Here is a 20,780-nt window from a genome sequence, read left to right on the forward strand (position 1 = left end):
AGGGGAGGGGGGTTAACAGAGTGGTTAATGGCGGTGGCAACCGTATGCAAGCTTCCCCTCTGCATCTAGGGGTGCGGGGGAAGTGGGGGCTGGTCCTGGAGCAGCCACTCCCAGTTTAAAAAGTGCCGGATTTTTGAGAGTGCCAGATTTCTGAGATCTGGATTTATGAGGTTATACTGTACTGTACCCTAAAGCATGGGTTTTCAACCTTTTTCATTTGTGGCCCCCAAAAAAATTTGAATGGAGGTGAGGACCCCCTTTGAAGTGTAAGTGTAGGTATTCACATACTTTTGATTGATCATGCTCATTTTTCGAGAACCCCTCAGACAGTCTGCAGACCCCCAGGGGTCCACGAACCACAGGTTGAAAACCCTAAAGTAAACATATCCATATTACCTGCAATGTTACACAATACAATCTGACTCTACCTTCTGGCAAAATACCCCCAAAGAACACATGTACAGGCCTGTATTTTCAACATAGCTGAGCACACAGTCCACACAAACTTAAGTTATCTTTTCCATCTCGCAAATCTCTCTTCAGTATGACACACTACTCCTTATGAGCTGGAATCTCCGGAATTCACACCGGAAGTGCACAGCGCAGCAGCTTCTTTGATCTTGGAGTTTACCCCCTGTGCACTCCCCCCCACCACTGACTGACAGAGGGGCCCTGTTGCTTGCTGCTCATACCTGATGTCTTGGAAGGTGAAAAACGCAGCATATTTAAAATCAGTTTTCCCCTCCTGGCCATCAAGTGCAGGCAACGAGCAGCAAGTGATGGGACCCCTCTGCCAATCAGCAGCCAGGGAGTACAAGGGGAAGCTCCAAGGTTAAAGAAACCACCGCACCGTGCACTTTCAGCGTAAATTCTGGAGATACCTACTCATGAGCTTTCCCTACATAAAATGCTTAAAAACATGTTAAGAAAGAACTGATGTACTTTACACTGAACTGCTATTTTCCACACAAGTGAATGGCATGCACACTCGCCAGCAGGCAATCTACAATATGTAAGAACTGACCATAATGGGCATGTTAAGGAGAATATTAAATAATAATTCAGAATGAAAAGTTCAGCAAATGTCATACTTGTAATCCAAAATACACCCTGAACAGCAAAACACAAATTTGGGAACATAAGACTACATAATACAGCTGTGTTGCAGGGCAACAGATACTTTAAAAGGATGACTTGACCTTACAGTAACTGTGATTCTATCAGATATGTTACTCATGGATTTCCCACTATTAGCGTGCCTGCACTCCAAGCAAGCAAGCTGGGATTATTATCTTGGCCAGCAGTCTCCACTGGAGAGAGACACAATATCCTTAGCACTGGTGTTTCCCACACCACCACATAAGGGGCGAAGCAATCCACATTTTTTTCACTGCAACTCACAAGCAGTGATCCACAGGAAGTGGGTGCTAGGACTCTACCTAAATCTGGATTGTAAAACAACTCTACTAAAACAAATGTCAGCTCTTGATACTTCTCAAAGAGCAATGCTGTATAAAGTATGCAGGAAAACTAAGATGGTAGCACTGTGTTATTTTTAGTATTGAAACATTTCTCAAAGAAGCAACAGAAACTGCTGGAACGGTCATGGAGTGGGTTGTCATCTCAATGATGAGCTGTTTTTTTCATAGCACAACTTAATTCATGTAGAAACCCAATTACAAAGCTTCTAGAGATATGACATGAACTTTCACCCAATCTCTACCACCAAAATAAAAACAGGATGTGTGGTTTTATTAAGGGCACAATTCTGTTCAGGTAGGAGGAGAGCACTGTAAGAACAACCAAGAGTAAGTTTTAGCCTTGCAGAAATGATTTCACAAAATAAACAAGACTACTTGGTTCAGTGGAAGCCAAATTACTTTCATTAAGAACTTTGGGTGAGATCTCAATGCAAATCCATCTTTACAAAAAAAAAAAAAAAACAACAAAAAAACCCCAACACATTAAGTCCTGCCATGCAGCTTCCATTTTTTTCTGCATTGTTATCAAAAAGGTTGTTTTGATAGTTGGATTGAACAAAGAACATGCAGCAGCCTTGTTAAATGCTGAGCTCCTAAGAAAGCATGATCTTCTGGTTGGTGGTTATATTATATATGGTGTTTCAGAAACTTCACCTTTTTGGATGTGAATGTGGAATACCCTTTAATTGAATAATGGAAAGCTGAAATGGTTGTCAGAGAACTCATTGATGGTTCAGTGTTTTGTGGTGTGTTTGGTTTTTTTTAAAGAACACAAGGTATTCTTCTACATCAGGTACATGGGCATTAAATGAAAGAAAACCTAATGTTGTTGAGCCAAGAAAATGAGCCTTTTCTATTTAGCTTCACAAGTTAAATCCGAGTCCTTCCTACCAGGGTAAGGACATTCTGCAACTCTGACAAACGAGTCCTCTCCCCTGATGTTAGCCAAACAGTATCCATGCAGGGAGGTGCAGGGAATGATGAATCTGGACAGAGAATCTGTCCTCGTCTTTGATATAACATTTGGTGAAGAGACTGGAGACTAAGTGGAAAGATGCTTCAGGTCTAAGAACCAGAACAGCCTTACATACCATATTTACTGGAATACAAGATAAAGGTCCCCCCCATCAGCATCAGGAAAAAAAAACATTGTCTGACATTTGCATACAAGGAAACTTCATTTAATACATCGACTATCTTTGAACTGCTGCTAAAAGCAGCATGTGCTCAGGAATGGAAATCAACAATGAAGTTGATTAAATGCAGGCAACATTGAGCACAACTATAAAGTACATCACCCATACTGGACAAACATGCTAATGAGAACTATGGCAGGGGGGTGGGTAGCCCTTAAAAAACAAAGTTGCTTCCTGGGAGGGAACAGGCACCAGGCTTCGAGATCCTGCTGGCACTCAAAAAGAAAGCAAACCCTGACATCCTCTCCTGTTGCCAAAAATCCTGATGGGAACCTACCACAAGGGTAGGTTAGTGCAGTCCATCTTAGTAAGATATACAGTAATGTACGTGAAACCCAGGCCCCCTCGGAGCTGATTGTTTTTCAAGTCATGGTGAGCCACTATACTGAATACATTCTGAACTCTACTCTCACAGCTGAGCTGTGCTTTTCTTTCCCATTTCCAATGATTCATGTTCCTTTACCAGCCTTAAATATCTTACGAACATCACCAAACAGGGACTCAAACAGTTCGTGCAGAATCCCTCTTAGACTGGCACATATGACTGGAGTGGCCCAGCCCTCCATGAGGTGGAGATGAACCAGGTTGTCCTATGACTCATCTGCATATAAATTTTTGGAGGATCCCAGGACTCATGACAAGAAAACCCAGTTAGCACATGGATTCTTTGTGGGGGCTTTCCGGAATGAACATGAACACACACACACAGCAGCGCTGAGCTGTGGGGTCATCATGGCTTGAAATGCTGTTGACTGCTGGGGCCCAGCCCAATGAACTATATGGTAAATCATGAACCTTTGGACTTCGGATTAATATCAGGCATAGTTTGTGCTACATATTAAGTAGGTGCCAAAGTGCTTAACAGCGTGTTTATGGAGTACCTGCTCTAAATCTTGCAGCAATTTCAAAAAGGTAAAATGCATCAATTCTAGATGAAGTCTGTCTATGAGCATTATATTCAAATTAGTACAGCTGTTTATTTCAAGGTCATTTTTTTCAAATTTGTTCTTCACTTCCACGTGCTAAGGGAGAGCAGGGTCTGACAATAAGGATGACATGGAAGAAGTTGGCAGGGCAGAGGGCAAAAGGGCTACCTGATCCCCCCATATTTATTTCCCCTGCTGTAGTAATGGGAAAAGGACAAATTCAAAACAAACCTCCCATAATTCAATTCTATACCTGGAAAATTATATCAAATTTATAAATTTTCCATACATAGAATCTAATTACTGGTGTCCTCTTATATGCAAGTAAATACAGTATATGTTCATACCATTAATGATCAACCTGAGTTTCCTGAAAACACTTCTAATTAGTAGAATCAGAAAGTAAACAAGCACCATGCCTGAAGACCAAGGGTTAGGAATGCAGACAGCCCTGATTCTGCTCTCCTCTGGAGCAGTGGCTCTCAATGGATTGAAGGCCAGAAGCAGAACTTGTGGTATTACTTGTTCACTTTGGTGACAAAGACATCTATGCTTGGATGACTCCACCTGGTAAATGTGGTCTGCAGACGAGTATCTTTTTATGGACCCCTCACGATCTCTGGCAAACTGACTTCCGAGGCAATCTGCCAAAACACATTTTGCAACTACGTATTTTGGGGTAGTCTCATGACAGGAATAATTGTCTCATAAACATACATCTTGACAAACAAGGGTTGTTCCCTTCTTTATTTTTATGTAAAACATTATTGTGGTTTTACTCATCATGCTCTAAGTTGTCAGAAGGTTTGAACTGGGAGAAAACTACATATGTTTAATTAATATACCTTAGCACTAAGCCACTTATGTGAAAACAGGCTTTTTAAGGACTCCCTGTGCCCTGTGTTTGAAGGCTAAAGTGGGCTTCCTATGCTAGAGCAGAGGCATCTGTTATTAGTCTTTGATGGCAACTGTGAAGAGCTACAAACTTAAGGAGAGTTTTCCAACAGTCTAACGTAACAGGGCTTTTCAAAGGACCTGTACCATCAGATCCAGTGGATGTTTTTAGACAGTGGCAGACATTTTTTTCAGCAGGCATTCCACAAATTATTCCTGCATCCTCCCTGAGTGCCAATCCTATCCTCTTTCCCTACCCGAGGGCTGTTTAATTTCTGGGCAGCCAGGGCCAGGGACCCAGGGGCTACACAACAGGCAGTATCTCCCCACCCTCCCATGAGTGCTGCCCAGCAACCCTATCTCCCAGACATGTGCACTTCACGGACTACTCAGTCCTGCTGTGCAACTCCCCCTTTCCCTGCTTCACACCCCAAATGGGCAGCCCTCCCCAACCCCCAAAAACTGACTCACCTGGTCAGGAGGCTGGTGCAGCCAGGAGAGAAGATTGCTGTGCATGTGGCACATCCAGCTAGGAGAGGTATGGGTGGGGGGGGCGGTGGAGCCAGGCTACCTGTGCTATGTGGGTGCCTATGATGTTCACGAAGTGGGGAGCACTAGGCAGCCCAGCCTCTTTCTCTTAGCCATGTGTCCCACAGGCAGCTCTTCCTCTAACACCAGCAGCCCAGCTCTCCCTATGGTACATGCTGGTGGGAGAGCAAGTTGTGGAATACACAGCTAGGAAAAGTCAGGCCAGGCTGACCAGTGGCCTCCCTCCTGTGAGGACAGCACAGAGGCAATGCCATGGCACAGGCATCCAAGCTCCTCTCACGGGGTCAGTCAGGAGGGGTTGGAAGTAACACAGCCCAATTCCCCCAACCTGCTACATGCACAGTCCAACACTGCCCTCCCCCCACCACAGTATGGACAGACTCTCTGTTTTGCCATATTTGCAGGTCAGGCAGTCCAGCCCCATCCCGGCTGTGGTGGCAGAAGCAAATGTGGAGGGAGAACAGCAGCCAAGTGAGAACCTGCTGGCCACAGGCTAGCATTTTGGGGGCTGCCAGTTGGATAGCCCTGCCCCACCTGATCTGTTGTTCTGTTTTCTGCTCCCTGCCCTATCTGCCACTGCATTGCCTGCCCCTTCCCTAATCTGCTGTGCAATACATACAGAACCTGCCTGTGCTACTTGCAGCACCTGCACCACAGGTTGGCTCCCCCATACAGATACCTTAGGGTGAACTTTATTACCTCTTTAAATCTTGTTTTGTTTTTTTGTTTTGTTTTTTTTTGGGGGGGGGGGAATAAATACCATTGCCATGATCGTGTCCAGAACCACCCCAAACTTTCTATTGTTGAGCTAATATTGACTTCTGACAGTTTAATACTAATATTGACTTTTGTCGGTATTAAACTTAGAGAGACAGAAGTCATGGGATCTGTTATATGGAATCAGTCATCCCTGTTCAGCCTAACCACAAACCATCTAGTCATTTAAGTACTGATAAACCTGAACTGCTCAGTTCCTAAGACAGGATTTGGCCCAAAATGCCGAGAAGTAGCTTATTTCACCTTTTCATGCCACATAAATGTAAGTTTTGGCCCTTATACAGACTTTAGATTCTATGTCTATCTGCATAACCATACTCACCCTGTGTTATGCTTCTGTCCAGAGCAGAACAGGATCACACAGGTATATGTGTAACATCATACAGGTCCCTGAAACTTTAAAAACAAAACCAAAAAAACAAACAAACAAGAAAAACTAAACCTAGAGGTTCTGGCCCTCATCTTTAATGGATTTTCTGCATTTTGCATTTAACACTTATTATATAAAAATAGATCAATAGCAGTGGGATAGTTTCCGCCCCACCGAGGCAGAGCTAGAACTCAGGTCTCCTCTTGTCAGGGCACTGTCCATCTCACTGAGCAACATTTCCTCTGGCTTGTTCTTCTGGAGACAAATATCTTCTCCTCTTGTCTGTCTAATGGGCTAGAGCACATTTTGGGCAATGCCTAGCCACATGGACTGCTTGTCAGAGCACTTTGCTGAGAATCGGAAGATGCAAGTTAACAGCCTAAAACCTGACTCTCACTCCCTCAACAAGTGCCCCACTGACTAGGTTGCTGTGCTAAAAGATGGGAGGGCCTCCTTCCTTCTCCATTTTACTTTGGGCTTACACATGTGCCTGGCTGATCTTATTCCACAACAAGAAAAAAAAGTATCTAAAAGATGAGTAGGTATCAAAAATTGCTCTTATATAGCACTTAAATGCCACTTAGTGTACACAGGTGAAACCAGATTGTGTCCTTTGTGAATACCCTCAGCCCTGTTAACTGACCAAATGATTGGATGCTGTATCAGTAGTTGAAATTGCCCAAATGAAATCCTGAAAAATCCCTGCAGGCAGGATGAATGGCTACACAAAAAGAAACATCACAGACATCAAGAGATACATATCAGGCATGTGGTTCTACGGCTGGAAATATCAAGGTCAGAATTGCTATTCTGAACTCAATCTTGCAAATAAATCCAAATAAATTTAGTGATCTTAAATGCAGAGGAAGTGCCTCAAAATGTAATAAAGGCATCTCCTGAAGAAGCACTATGTTGATGAGTGGGATTCTTGAAAAGGGAGCTGGACAGAGCAGCTCTGGAATTCAATCCAGTAGCCAACTCTATGATTTACAGAATTTACAGGGATCCTGGTTTTCTCCGTTTAAAAATCGCAAATTCTATTAAAACCCCAAAACCTGCAATTAAAATGCAATGCACTATACTTATAGGTATCAATTGAACAGAATGTTTTATTGATATATGTACAATTTTAAAGCAATTTGGAAGCCTACCAATGCCTCAAAATTTATTTTATTCTAGTGATTAAGTACCTATAAGTTTTGGTATTTGATTTTGGGTTTTTTTTTATCATGAAAAAAAAAAATCAGCGCTCCCTTGCCCCTTTCGCTCAGCAGGACACAAGTCCAGGCACCTCACTCTCAAGCCACAGCCCCCCAGCCCGGCTGGTGCCCCCCTCACTCACCACCCACAGCCCCCACTGGCCCTGCTGGTGGCCCCCACTCCCTACCCACAGCCTACCCGCCCTCCCCAGCCCTGCTGGAGGGGCCCCCAGCTACCACAGCTACAAGAGCCAGGGACCTGGGTCCGCAGCCCTCTTCCCTGTACAGCAACACCCAAGCCCTGATTGCCACTTGCCGGAGGTGGCAGCTGCAGGCCAAGCAGAGCGTGGGGCCCGGCTCTCCTTCCCCCACAGGCAGCACAGCCACAGTGGAGCCCGTGGGTGGTAGGGGGAGGGCGGATGTGGGCTGGGGCTCCCTGCCCTGCTACCTCCCCTCAGGGCCTCCAGGGCCCAGCGGGCAGGACCCAGTGCGGCAGGGCAGAACGGGGTGGGGAAGCTGGATGCCGCTGCCAGAAGCCCTGTGCTGTCATGGTGAGGCGCCCCCTGCCTGCCTGGCAGCAGCAAGGGGCACAAACCCCCGCCACCGCTCTTACTGCTCCCAGGCAGACAGGGGGAGCCTCACCAGGGCAGCGCAGGGCTTGCAGCAGCAAGGAGCTTCTCCACATAGCCCTACTCTGACCTGCCACACCAAGTCCCACCTGCTGGGCGGTGAAGGCCCTGTAGGGGAAGGCAGCAGGGTGGGGAGCCCAAGCCTGCAGCCCACCCCCACCTCACGCACAGATTTTTTTTTTGGGGGGGGGGGGGGGGGCGCGGGCAGTGGCAGGCGGCACTGTCCCCCTGCCCTCCCCCCAGGAAGTGCACAGAGCAATGGGGAGCCAATGCCCCCTCCCCCCCCTTCCCCCCAGACAGGCCACCCACAACTTCATCGCACTCTCTTCCAGGGCCCTGCGGGTATGCGTTCCAGCCCCAGGCCCAAAGCCCCATGAACCAGCCCAGCTGGGCAGCAGTCCCAGCCCCATCCTGCCATCCCTCCCTCCCCATGTCAGTCCCCAGTATGTCGTGTTTCTATCCCCCCTCCCCCCCAATCCACCCTCCTACTTACCTGCAGGGAGGTGCTCTCCAGGCTGCCTAGCAGCCATGTGCATGTGTGAGCATGCACATGGCACCCCCTGCCTGCCTCCCCCGCCTTCCCCCACCCCAAAGTGGAAAAGCTGCATGTTTCTCCACTAAAATAAAAATCAGCATTTCTCTCAGTTAAAAGGGAAAAATTCATGGAGTTTTTTTCCCCATGGGAAACAGAAAAACTGGATCCCTGGTAATGATCTATTCTGAGAGTGTTCCAACTCCTGCAGAAATGATGCACACTCCAAACCAAAGAGAAAGATCGATGGCTGCCCTTAATGTGGTTAAGCCTAAAAAGTGAATATAAGAATAAATTCCTGGAGACCTCAGCACTGCTTGAGAATCCTCCATGAAATGGAAAATCACTTCAGATTATACATTAAGAAATTTGTACCCCACAAAAAGATCCTGAATTGTAATCCCTTCAGAGTTTCTGAGCATTCGAGCAAAGGGTGTCTCCTTGTGGCAACACAGCTAACTATGGATCTAGAAACCACATGTGCAGATTCAAGTGCCACTTAAGAGATGTATGCCCTGTAAGTTTTTCCTCTACACCAGTGGTGCTCTTATCTTCTGGCTGCAAAGGCAACGTAAGTGACATAGGGCCAATCTGCAGATCCAATTGGGCCCCACGCTGCCCAGCTTGGCTCCCTCACCACATGCCAACCCGATAAACCCCATACACGCAATTTTGTACGCAGGAACAAGCTATCCAGCCCACAAGGCTTCTCCTGGATCTGGAAATTTGACAGCAAGGCAGTGGCAGTGAGCTGCTACCACTTCCCTGTGGGCTAGGGTTTGAGCACCCCTGCTGCTACATCCTACACAGCAAGTCATATGGAAACAAGATAGAAGTTACAGGTATCACACCTTATGAACGGATGACAATATAAGCACTCAAAGGATGTGATCCTGCATTTCATATAACCAATTCTGCTCAGCCAATCCACAGTTAACTCTTTCACAGCTGCTCTCAAATGGCTTCTAATAACGTGCAAGACAATGAAGTAAGACCTCTGAAAAGAATACTATATGGGCAACAAGAAAAAAGTCATATTTAAACTCCTTATATGGCACAACCTGGTCAAGATATTTAACTCCCAGGAAAACACACTAGTGTAGACAGGCAGATAAAATGGAGGTGGTATCAGGGTAGTTAATACCAGCATAATCTATATCAAGGACTCCAGTGCCAAGAGGTCAGCATCAGGCAATCTGAGTCACTACAGAAAACAGTTGCAATGTATGGTAATCAAAGGCACTGTTCTTAGGCTTTGCCAAATTCTTTTCTCAGATAACTGGAAGAGCTCTCTGTATGTGTTGCAGGAGGGGGGAGAGGGAATATTAAATTAGATACCTTTACAGATTTAATATAAAAATCCTCTCTCCTTGTGACCTCTCAGGTTTTACCAATTACAGAGGATGAATATTTAGAAATAACTATTTGAGATCCATAAGCAAAGGAGCCAGCAGCAGCACTCTGAGACTAAGCACTCAAAACCTGGCTCCAGCCATTGCAGGATATGAAGAAGGGCCTATTCACCTGTGCAGAAGAAACTTCTTCAGATGAGACTCCCAGACTCTTTGGGTTCTCTTTGACAGCTATAAATTATATTATGTGCCCTTCACCCAGACATCCCCTAGGCACCTAGTGTACTCATCAGTGAAGTGCACTGCTGCCTCATATTAAGAGTAAATAAGGGTAATTTTTAAACCCTGGAGAATGATGTTTAGTCATAACAACTGGTCCCAATACCCGAGCAGTCCACACAGGCCAAAAAAAAGGGAAAGACATTTTCTTCTAGCGGAAGCAGAAGAGAGTTACCAACAAAAATGCTAGGCTAATGCAAATAACTGACTACCTTTTAAGCACTTATTTAAAACTATTTACAATACAGCACAGACAATATACCAAGCAAAAAGCTTGGACCTTGTAAATTCCAATCTGCAGCCACGTGTGTCAAGAAGATGCACAGGGACACCTGGAGTTGCCTAACCCTTTATGTTCTTGGATGAGAGGCACAGGTATATTCATGGAGCAAGTATGGCCACAATGGACACTGCTGGATAAAGTAAATTTGACCTTGAGCACACTGAACGTCTGTGCATGACAGTACAAAATATATAGACAAACATTGAGAATGAAAGTATCCATCTCCCTTTCTCCTACTCTTCTCAGTTTACTTCAGCTGTTTTTCACACCTTTTTCATGTTATGTTTTCACTACTACTTATACAATTTCTAATGAATTAAGGCTTCTTCAGGGAAAAAGCTAAGTGAAAGTTGTTCATTCTCAGAGGAAGATAATGTTCCTACTAAACTCAGCAGCATGCTATGCAACTTAAAAGCGTACTGCATGACCACAGAACATAACACCTAAAAACCTCACCGAAGAAAAAAAAATGTGAAAGCCCCAACTGGTTAACAAGGAAGTGCAACTCAGTGTCAATTCCTCCATGCCATTTCTCCTTTCCTCCTATGCAACTTGTTCTCCCCTGGGTATATGCACCAGTTCTGACCGGAAAAATGCTGTCTACAAAGGGGATTTACAGATGAAACTCTGGTTAGAAGAGAAGGGAGGCAAAGACTTAAAAGGGACAGTAACAAAAACCAAACCCTATTTTGGTTTATTGCACCTGTTGAAACCATCTAAAGGAGGTGCTAAACTTCTAGAGACAGGAAATACATTGAGAGAATTCTGCTTACTTCCCTTGTTTGTTTGTTTTCATACTACTGGTGTTATTTGCATGAAAACAGGAAGTTTCAATGCTTTCTCTGCACCTGCAGCTTTTCCTTCACCTGAAATCTCAGTTGATGTCTGTAGTAAAGATTATACGGGACACTAACTCAACATAGTCTTTTCCATGTTTAATTACTCTGTTCCTCTATCAAAGGTAGGTTTGTGCTATTATATAGTAAGATTTTTCTCTATAATTTATCTGATTTTACTGCGAGCCATCCTGAGCCTCTTCTGGGGAGGGCAGCATATAAATCAAGCAAACAAACAAAACAAACACAGACAACATTTTCAACTGCAAAGAGAGGATTCAGTCATGGAACTGCCCAAGTCACACTCACTTTTTTATAACAGATGCTGTTTGGAAATATACATGCCCATCTATATTTATATCATGCTTCTGTTCCACAGTATCTGTAACACCCAAGAAACCTCTTCATTACCAGTGTTTGCTTCCAAGTCGTATCAATGGGGCTTTTGAAACTAAATCACTTATTCTTCTCCTGCATAAAACTTTCTCCTATTCAACCCACTAGGTACAGCACAATTACCAAAGCTGTTTCTACCTTAATGTCTACTCCCTAACTAATAGGAGTCCCAGTCATTAGGGCAGCTTTGCTCAGGTCAGGGCACAGCTTTTAATTAGAGGCTTTTTTCTGCTCCTGTTTTACAAATCAAAGTAGGACTTTCCCCAGCAACTAACAATGAACCCAAGAACCTAAGCCTGAAGTTTAACCTCAAGTGACTTGGAATTAAACCAAGACCAAGCCACTGTCTTGCTATCTCAGATCCTGGTTTGCAAAGAACCATACCTGTCCAAGTCACTCAGATTATCACTCGGTGAACCCAGTCTATCAGGCAACCTCCTTCGCTCTGATGAGCCAGTGCAATACCGATCATTCCCAACAGTAATCCGCAAACTCTGCTCCAGCGAAGACTCAGAACGGAGGCTTGGAGAATGTCTCTGCAACGGGAAAGAACACAAGCCGATCAATTACAAAATTGTATGCTGTGTCACAAAAACAGCAACTGAGTCTATCCTGCTCAGCATATTAGATTTGGGGTGGGTGAATTGATAAGAAATATGCTAAAAGTACAATTATTCTATTTATTCCAACTACCACGCAGTTTAAAAAAAAGGAGGGGGGGGAGAAAACTGAGCATAGCTACAGCAATCCCACATGCAACCAACATGGGCTCACTATTAAACTGAAAATACCACTAAACTGCCATTTAAAGCGGTGGAGAAGGGTGTGGGGGGAGAAAGAACAGAGAAGAAGAGAAAAGTTGCTCAAGAAATCCCAAAATTACTACTGTGATCCTTTTTGTAGGTGACAGCCAACTAAATAAACAGCCTGTAGCTTCTGTACATTTGTAACAGAAACAACTGGACAGATCCTTTTGCTATAAGGAGATCCACTTGTCAGTAGCGCTGGTAAAACCTGAATAGCAAGGGCTCCAAAAGCAAGCCTGCTAATTAACTAAATAGTAAGAGGAGGTACTACCTAAAGGAACCCTTAGGATGGTTAATCTATATGAGCTGAACTGGACTCTGATGAAGGTTCACATTGGCAAGATCCTTTCTAAACACACAGTTTGTAATGTAGAGATGTACAAGTATGGGAAGTGAGGTATAGATGCACTTTCTTTTTTCCTCATCAGATGCTCTGCACCTGCCCTGTACAGCTTTGTAAAAAACCATTATTTTCCCCTACCTCTCCTCAAGGAGACATTATTACACCTTGATGAGCCACCTTCCCCAGACCCCACACTAAAATTACTATCCTATCTGAAGACTGGATAGGAAAATCTTCAGAAGCTTATCACCTAACCAATGGCTGAGATCACTGCTGATGGGTTGTCATGCCGCAATATCACCAAGGCTGAGCTGCACCTACCCCATGATTTTATAAAGGCATTTCCAAACTGTTGTTCTACCATCAATAGTAATAAGTTGAGTCTTTGTGTAGACCAGGTTTCTGAAAGTACTGACATTGCCAATATGCTTCCTTATTATCAAATTGTGATTCAGGCATGTAAAACAACTCCTCAGTGTAAAAATGCAGACCTGCGCTTGGGTAATATTAAATGCCCGCAAACTTCATTAATGCAATTACAGCTGTCCAGCAGGGTCTACCCTACCCTTCCAGAATGTGGAAAGTTACTGAACTTAAACCTCTGAAAGTCAGGAAATAGAAATGTAAGGGTACATGCCAACAGACAACAGTTGACTCTGTCCCTTGGAGTTTGCAAATAACCATTGGAAATAATTCTGGAAAGGAAGTGCTGAGCATGAATAAGTTGTAATGCACATGTTAGGCTAGAACCCAAATTTGTGGAACACTTATCTGCACAAATGGCAATCGCCTTCACTGTGGATCATATGGCTCTATTGAAGGTTGGACTGATAAACTAAAGCAGAATGGCAAGGGTATGTGAGAGGTGCACATCCACTTCTCCGGATGAAACATGCACCCGTTCAGCACTGAATTTTATAGGTTGTGCCTGCAGAGGCAGACAAGAGTCTCCTAGAACTGTCAGCAGCCTGGATGTACAATGATCACCAGGACTTAGTGAGGGATACATAAGACTACATCTCAGAAGGAAGGATTCCCTGAGAGGCAAAGGAGAAATGAAGATAACGGTAACTCTGGGGTGCTTCATATATTTGAGCACAGGCCAGTTGTAAGCAGCTTCTATTTAATACACTTGACCTCAATCAAAGTTTTGGTTTAGCAAAGCAGCATTAGACTTTGGTCTGCAGTGTTCATATACTGTGCTCCCAAAGCATCTATAAAGGCAGAGTGCCAGCATGAGTGTCACTGGGATGCGGCAGCATCCTTTGAAGAGGGCAGAGTGAAGACGACATGCGGGTGATGTCTACCTAAAGTTTGTATTCCCCAGTTTTCAAATATTTAAAATTTAGCTACTTTCTACAGTCTGGAAAGGTAGGAGACACAACTGAGCAACTTTAACCCTGAAGTAATGAAGTTTTCAATGACATTTTTTTTAATAATTTCTCTGATGTCCCATGAATGACAGCTCTTTTCTCCCCATTCACTACCCCTGGTCACGAGATAATGATTACTTTTGTCCACAGAATGCACTGCCTGCATGATAGTCCCTTCACATCCCCTTCACCCTCTCTTTGCGTCTGCTCTGCTTGTCCAAAACAGCCTCCCTTTCTCAGGGCTCCTCTTCAAGGAGAAGAAAGGAAGAATGGAGTCAAATACACATAAAGGGCATGAATACAATGGTTATGAAGAGAGAAGACCCCATGTGCCACTGTGAAGCTCTGACTGTTCCTTTCCATTCTGTTAATCACTGTACTGTTCCCACACCACAAACCTTTCCTACATCACATCCACTACTTTGAGTGATCATATTCCCTGCAGTCCTGACCCCTCCCCCAAATAGACCATCTCCACCTTCTTCCTTGATAATCCATGTCTGGCAAGGTTGGATGGACTATCTGGAGATGGAAAGGCTCCAAGGAGGGTATATGCAGGAAAGAACAGAAGAATGAAAAGGCCTATTCCAACTCCTGACAGTGCATAGAAAAACAGCTCTGCCTATCCTTTATCTACAGCACAGGAAGCTCAAGGGTGTAAAATGGCCCATTCATTTTTATGAGACAATCAATCCCCTGAAGACAAATTCTACTTGGAATAACTTGGAGACCTGCCCCATTCCTCTCTGTAGAGTATTCCCAACCCCACCCTCTTTAATATTTAAGTGTCTCACTCAATCAATGAAAAAACAAAGAAAGGAACTTTTAACACCCTTTAAAAAGACAGGGACCATGCAAAAAGAATCATATGGAAGAGTCTACAACCCTCTCAAAAGAGGGGCATCCAAATCTCAGCTCCTGGGGAACAGAGAGAGAAGCTGGTTAAAACAGAGGAGCAGGGAGAAGGACTCAAACTGCCTATATCCAGGCTCAAACAGGGGATGGCCAGGAACCCCCAGATCCTACAGTTCACATCTAGAGGAGCAAAAGGGAATCATTCTGTATAGCAGAGCAGTGTCCCCAAGATCCTGATATGCATGAGGAGTATGGAGTACTACTTAAACTGGGCCACTGTATATGCCCTCCTTCCCATGCCTCAGTTCCAATAACCCCCTCCACCCTCTCACTTTAAGCCCCCCTCAAACTCCTTTCCATTACCCTCCAATTATTCCCCTCCTTCAAGTTACCGCCATTCTTCCTGCTAAACCTTCCCTATTCCTTCAATCCTAAGTTCCCAAACATCTCCCCTCCATGTGTCCACACTCATGAACTGCTCCAACTATCCGCCTTTCCTTGTTCAACACCAAAAAAGTTAAGGTATAAGAACCTGGAAACAGTAGCATCAATACATGGTGTCTATCAGCAACTCCTTGACCAAATGACCACTAAAGGAAGGGCTTGTACTCACAGCACAAGTGCAATTCACATTTTTTTTTTTTAAATACTGTATTTACTTGATTCTAAGACAAGGTTTTTTCCCCCATTTAACATGGGGAGTGGGAAAAGACAGGCTGGGGGCAGAGGTGGCAGGGGGCAGGCACAAGCAGCTTGATCTCTCCATACCACTTACCCCCTTGCACATGGGGGGAGGGGGTCAATTAAAGACAACCTTCCAATCATTAAATTCTAGAATCATCGGGGAGGTCATCTTAAATTGAGGGTCATCTTAGATTTGGGCATATTCAATAATGTGTCACACTGAGCCACATGGTCCTTCTGACAAGAATGCATCTAGAAACCTCGTACTTCAATAGAGCCCTACTCTTGCCAACAGTGCACCATTTAATCTCTTTGGCTCAGGAACTTAGCACTAGCTCAGGGATTCTCTAATTTTTTTTAGATGCAAGGCATCCCTCGACAGATGAGGCACCCCTTCAAAAATGTTAGGTCTTATTTTTCACTCATTTTGCAACTATAGAAAAATAATAGGGCAATTCTTCTATTGCAAAGAACTCAGAAAAACCGCACCAGGTCAGAATAGTTTTGACACTACAGATTCCTATTTGAAATCTCTGGGTTTATCTTGTGAATCATTTTTGCATGTCTAGCTGTGCAAACACTTCACAGCACTCTGTGGCAGTGCAAACACTGCATGTCACCCTGTGGCACCCTTAAAAGGATCTGTATGCACCCCGTGGTGCGGTGGCTGGTTGAGAATCACTGCCCTAGCCAATGTATATATCCAAGCTTCAAAAGTCAATAACTTTGTCAGTGCTGCTCCATCAAATGAGCAATGAATGCTATGTACCAGCAGAGAAAAATCCCAAACTCCTGAAATCAGCGGGGGACAATTAATGCTTTATTTGTGCCACAGATGCAAAATAACATTAGAAGAATTAGCTGATTTTGTAGAATGCTGGATTTGGGGGCATGGAAGAACTGAATCTCAGGGAAATCTTGCTTAAAAGGACTCTGAATTTGGATTCCAAAAACCACCTAGGACCTCCATAAAGTTCAGCAAATTTCAACAAGCCAGGTAAGCATATGGGTTTCACACGACATAAAAACTTGTCCATCCCTTAAACAGCAAGTGATGCTTAACTGCTAAAGCATATGGGATCTCCTCCTGTAAGCATGTTGTTAACCAACACCATGCAAGATTAAATCTTTCTTGACAAGCAATGCACGCACGTAAGTTAATGTAGTATTTCTAGGACAGAACACCCATCCTACAATCACAGTACCACACAGTAACAAGAAGAAAGCCAGTAAACAGAGTTGGACTGCAATGGAAAGATCAAATGGGAGTTTTGCACTGACAATGAAACTGTCCCCAGCTGGAATAGTCAGAGAAAATCCAGAGGTTCACATGCCCAAACCTCAACCTGAAGAGCCTGGATGGAAAGGTCTGACACCACAATAAAGGGTATAAATCTTTCTGAGCACAGTCTACACACACACGCAAAAATGTAACAGAAAATGAATCTTAGATGGATTAGATGGCATGCGGAGGCCCCTTTCAGCTCTGCTTCTCTTAAGACCGTCACAAATCTATCTCCTGCCTTAGGCAGGATAATCCCTATTCAAACCATCCTATACAAATCCATGGTCTAACCTATTAGCAGAACAACTACGCAGGCTTCCTGCCCCTCTCCCTGACACATGCCCATGGTAGAGAATTTGCTCTGAAGACGCCTGTTAGACTTTGGGATTGGAAGCAACCTGGATCCAGCACCTGTTAGGGAGCCACAAGTCCCAGGCCAGGACAAATGGTAGGAAGTACAAGGATCAACTGCATGCCCTGTCATATTTAAAGGAGATCCCTTTGCCTGAAGAAAAGGGACTTGGTGCTTGGTTGCTTAGGGGAAGACCAAGCTGGAGAGAGAAAGCCTGCAAGTGGGTGACTATTGAGCAGGGGAGTTAGGGGCACAGCCTCCAAATCAGAAGGTCCTAGACCTTAAATGCTGGAGGATGCAAGTGGGAGAGGAACAGTGGCAAATCCCCCCCCCCAAAAACAGGTTCCTCTCCCTTTCAGCCTCTGTTCTCTATGCAACAGGTCTGTTTGACACACAAAGGGGAACACGGGCTTAATGTCCATAGAGCAACGGTTAGCCCCCCTGTTATCAGGGAGAGCTACTGGGTATGCACCAATTGAATTCAGGGGACAACATAAACTAAACAGGGACAGGTGTGAAGGTCAAAGGTTCAAAACGAGGGCATTGGGGGGGGGGGGGGGAGAGACACACGACAACACCAAGCAGAGCATACCAGCCAGCCAGTATCCACTGGCCCTCAAACAAGTCCTAGAAGCTAGTGGATTCTGCCCAGAGACTTGAATGAATGAGGGACAGGAAAACAGCCTCACCGTCCCCGGGGGGTCTCCACAGCCAGTCTCCTTCCTGGCCAGTTATATAGCCAGCTTGCCTAGGGCCAGAAGGATGACCAGGAAGTCCCAGGGCTTGGTGTTGCCAGGGACAGGGAATGTGTAAACACAAAGGTGCAGGGAGACCTGCAGGAGGTTCTAGAGGAGGTGGCAAAGGGGCTGCAGGGCACCACACTCCAGGCAGGCACATGCCAAGGTTTCCCTCTGACTGCAGAAATGGCAGGTATCAGAGGAGCCACAAGCTGAGAACCCTGGTGGCTCATAGTATCAGTCAGAGAAGTCAGGCTTGAAGGGACTTCCAGAGGTCATCTAGTCCAGCATTTCTCAACCCATGGGTCGTGACCCAAAGTGGGTTGTAAGAACACATGAAAGTGTGCAAACAAACTTTAACAATGGATTCTCCTTTAAAAGGAGAAAAACATGGGAAACTGCAGATTTTCCCTTACAGGCTGGCAAAGCTCCCGCCTGTCAGGGGCTGCTTGGGGCCCCCCCATACCCCACACACCCACCCTCTGCCCCACACACTGGGGGGCTGGGGCCTGTCGAGCAGCAGATCGGGAGTGAGGAGCACTAAGTCAGGACTGGCCATCTATGTTTACAAATGGGTTGTGGTACAAGAGAGGTCAAGAACCACTGATCTAGCAAACCCCTGCCCAACACAGGATCATCCCTACCTAAACCATCATCTCAACCAGCAGTTTCCAGTCTGTGGTACACGTACCACCAGTGGTACTCAAACAACCTGTCAGTGGTGCGCATTAACATATTTATTATAATTACTTTATACGACAAAACTTTGCCAGTGGCACTGAAAGTCATATTGTTCTAAATTGACGGCACGCAATGTGTCCGAGCTCAGGAACCGCTGGTCTACACTCGACATCAGACAACCCTCAACCCTGACAGCTCCAGGCCTGACATCCTCACCCACCCCAGGTAAAGCAGGCAGAAACAGGACTGGGGGTGCCCAAGCGTGGCTGCACCAAGCCGTCCCAAGCAGGGGGCCACGCTCCAGCTACAGAGGAAGGCAAACCAAACCCTGACCTGACAGCCGGTTAAAATCCCTTCCCGACCCCAAACACGGCAAGCGGCCTGACTGAGCAGAGGGAGCCTGGCACTTCCCAGCCCCAAAATAGGTGGACCAGCCTGACCCCCAGCAGCGGGGCAAGCCCAGCCAGCGCTTCCCAAGCTTTCCCCCCCAGGGTCCCGTTTCCCCCCCCCTACCGACACCGGGGTCGTGACCCACAGTGTGGTAACCGCGGGGCTCCCGGCAGGCGGCCGGACGCCCGCGGCGGCACCCGATCCAGGCGGGAGGGAGGCGCGGGGGCGTTACCCGGCGGCCGCCGCTGTCCCCGTGCTCGTTGCCCCGGCGGGCGCGGCGGTCCCCGGGCCCGGCGGAGGCGGGCGGCGAGGGCGGGCGGCGGCCGCGGCTGTGGCTGCGGCTGCGGCGGCGGCGCGGGGAGGGCGAGCGGCGGGCGGCGGCGCGGTGCGCGGAGGGCGAACGGGGGCGGCGGGCGGGGCCGGGCCCCGGACCCGGGCCGGCGGAGCGGGAGCCGCGGGGGCCCGGTGCACCGCCGTCCTTGGGCCGGTGGGACGACGAGGACGACGAGGAGGACGAGGCGGAGGCCGGGCCCGAGCGGGAGCCGCCCGGCCGGTACATGATGGCGAGGTGCCTGGCGCCTGGGCCCAGCCCGCTGCGCCTGCGCACCAGCGCCCCCAGCGCCAAACACGGTCGCGGGCGCACAGGTGGGGGGGAAGAGGGCGGCCGCACAAAATGGCGATGGCCTGGCGCGGGTCACGTGACGGCGCTGGGGGGAGCGTGCCCTCGGCGCGGCGGCGGCGGCGGCGGCGCCTTGCTTGGGGGGGAAATGTCCCGTGGGTGCGCATGTGCGGCTAGTTGGGAGCTGCGTCTTGTTTGCTGTGACTTAGTGCCCCCGAGCGGCCGCCCCGCCCCCCGCCGCCAGTAGGGGCGGGGTCGGGAGGCGCTGCCAAGAGCCGGGCGGCCAGGCGCGCGCGGTCCCACGAGCGTCTGTTTCGCTGCGTCTCTGCTCTGGAGATATATGCACCTACTCGGTACATTATAGAGCGAGTGCTGTGTATATGCATACAAATATCTTCTATAATATGTGTGTGTGTATGTATATGCGTGCGTGTGTATCCACATGCAGGTTTCCCTTGCCAACCGCTGGGTTTGGGTTCCTGAAAGTTCCCGTAGTTGGCAAGACAAAAGGGTTATGGGAAAAATGGCAGGTGGCAGTCTGATGCGCAGCCACGGAAAACCGTGGTTACTCAAAACTCTATACTGTGGTAGCCAAAATGGTATATAGATTATTAAGCATAGATACTCAAAACCACGGTTGGCAAGGGAAACCTGTACACATCTTTGCACTGAGTTGTGTGTGTGGGTGTATACACACACAACTTTGCATTGGATGTTGTATATGTGTGTGTAGATACACAATGCCCTCTAAACATATATATACATGCGTGCGCGCATGCACAATAACATCTTTGTGTTGGTTGTTAGTAGTTTGCAGAACTCAGCCACAATGTGTGTGCGCGCACACATTTTACGGTATATATGTTTTACATACATAAAATATATGTATTGCATGCAATATATTTATAATGTACACAATATATGTATATAAACCAGACATACACTGTAAAACACAC

The 20,780-nt window shown here is 46.5% G+C and overlaps 1 protein-coding gene across 1 annotated transcript in view; it reads right to left on the minus strand.

Moving 5' to 3' along the window:
* Positions 1–19,798, minus strand: part of ZNF318 (zinc finger protein 318) — a 44,639-nt gene extending 24,841 nt beyond the window's left edge. Inside the window, exons 1-2 of the mRNA XM_059716538.1 lie at positions 19,438–19,798; positions 12,084–12,235 (exon numbers count right to left, since the gene is read on the minus strand). Of these exons, the coding sequence (XP_059572521.1) occupies positions 12,084–12,235; positions 19,438–19,764 (479 nt within the window). The 5' untranslated portion in view covers positions 19,765–19,798. The remainder of the gene's footprint in view (positions 1–12,083; positions 12,236–19,437) is intronic.
* Positions 19,799–20,780: the final 982 nt, after the last annotated feature.

This window comes from Alligator mississippiensis, chromosome 1, assembly GCF_030867095.1.
Source record: "Alligator mississippiensis isolate rAllMis1 chromosome 1, rAllMis1, whole genome shotgun sequence".
Classification (NCBI taxonomy): domain Eukaryota; kingdom Metazoa; phylum Chordata; order Crocodylia; family Alligatoridae; genus Alligator; species Alligator mississippiensis.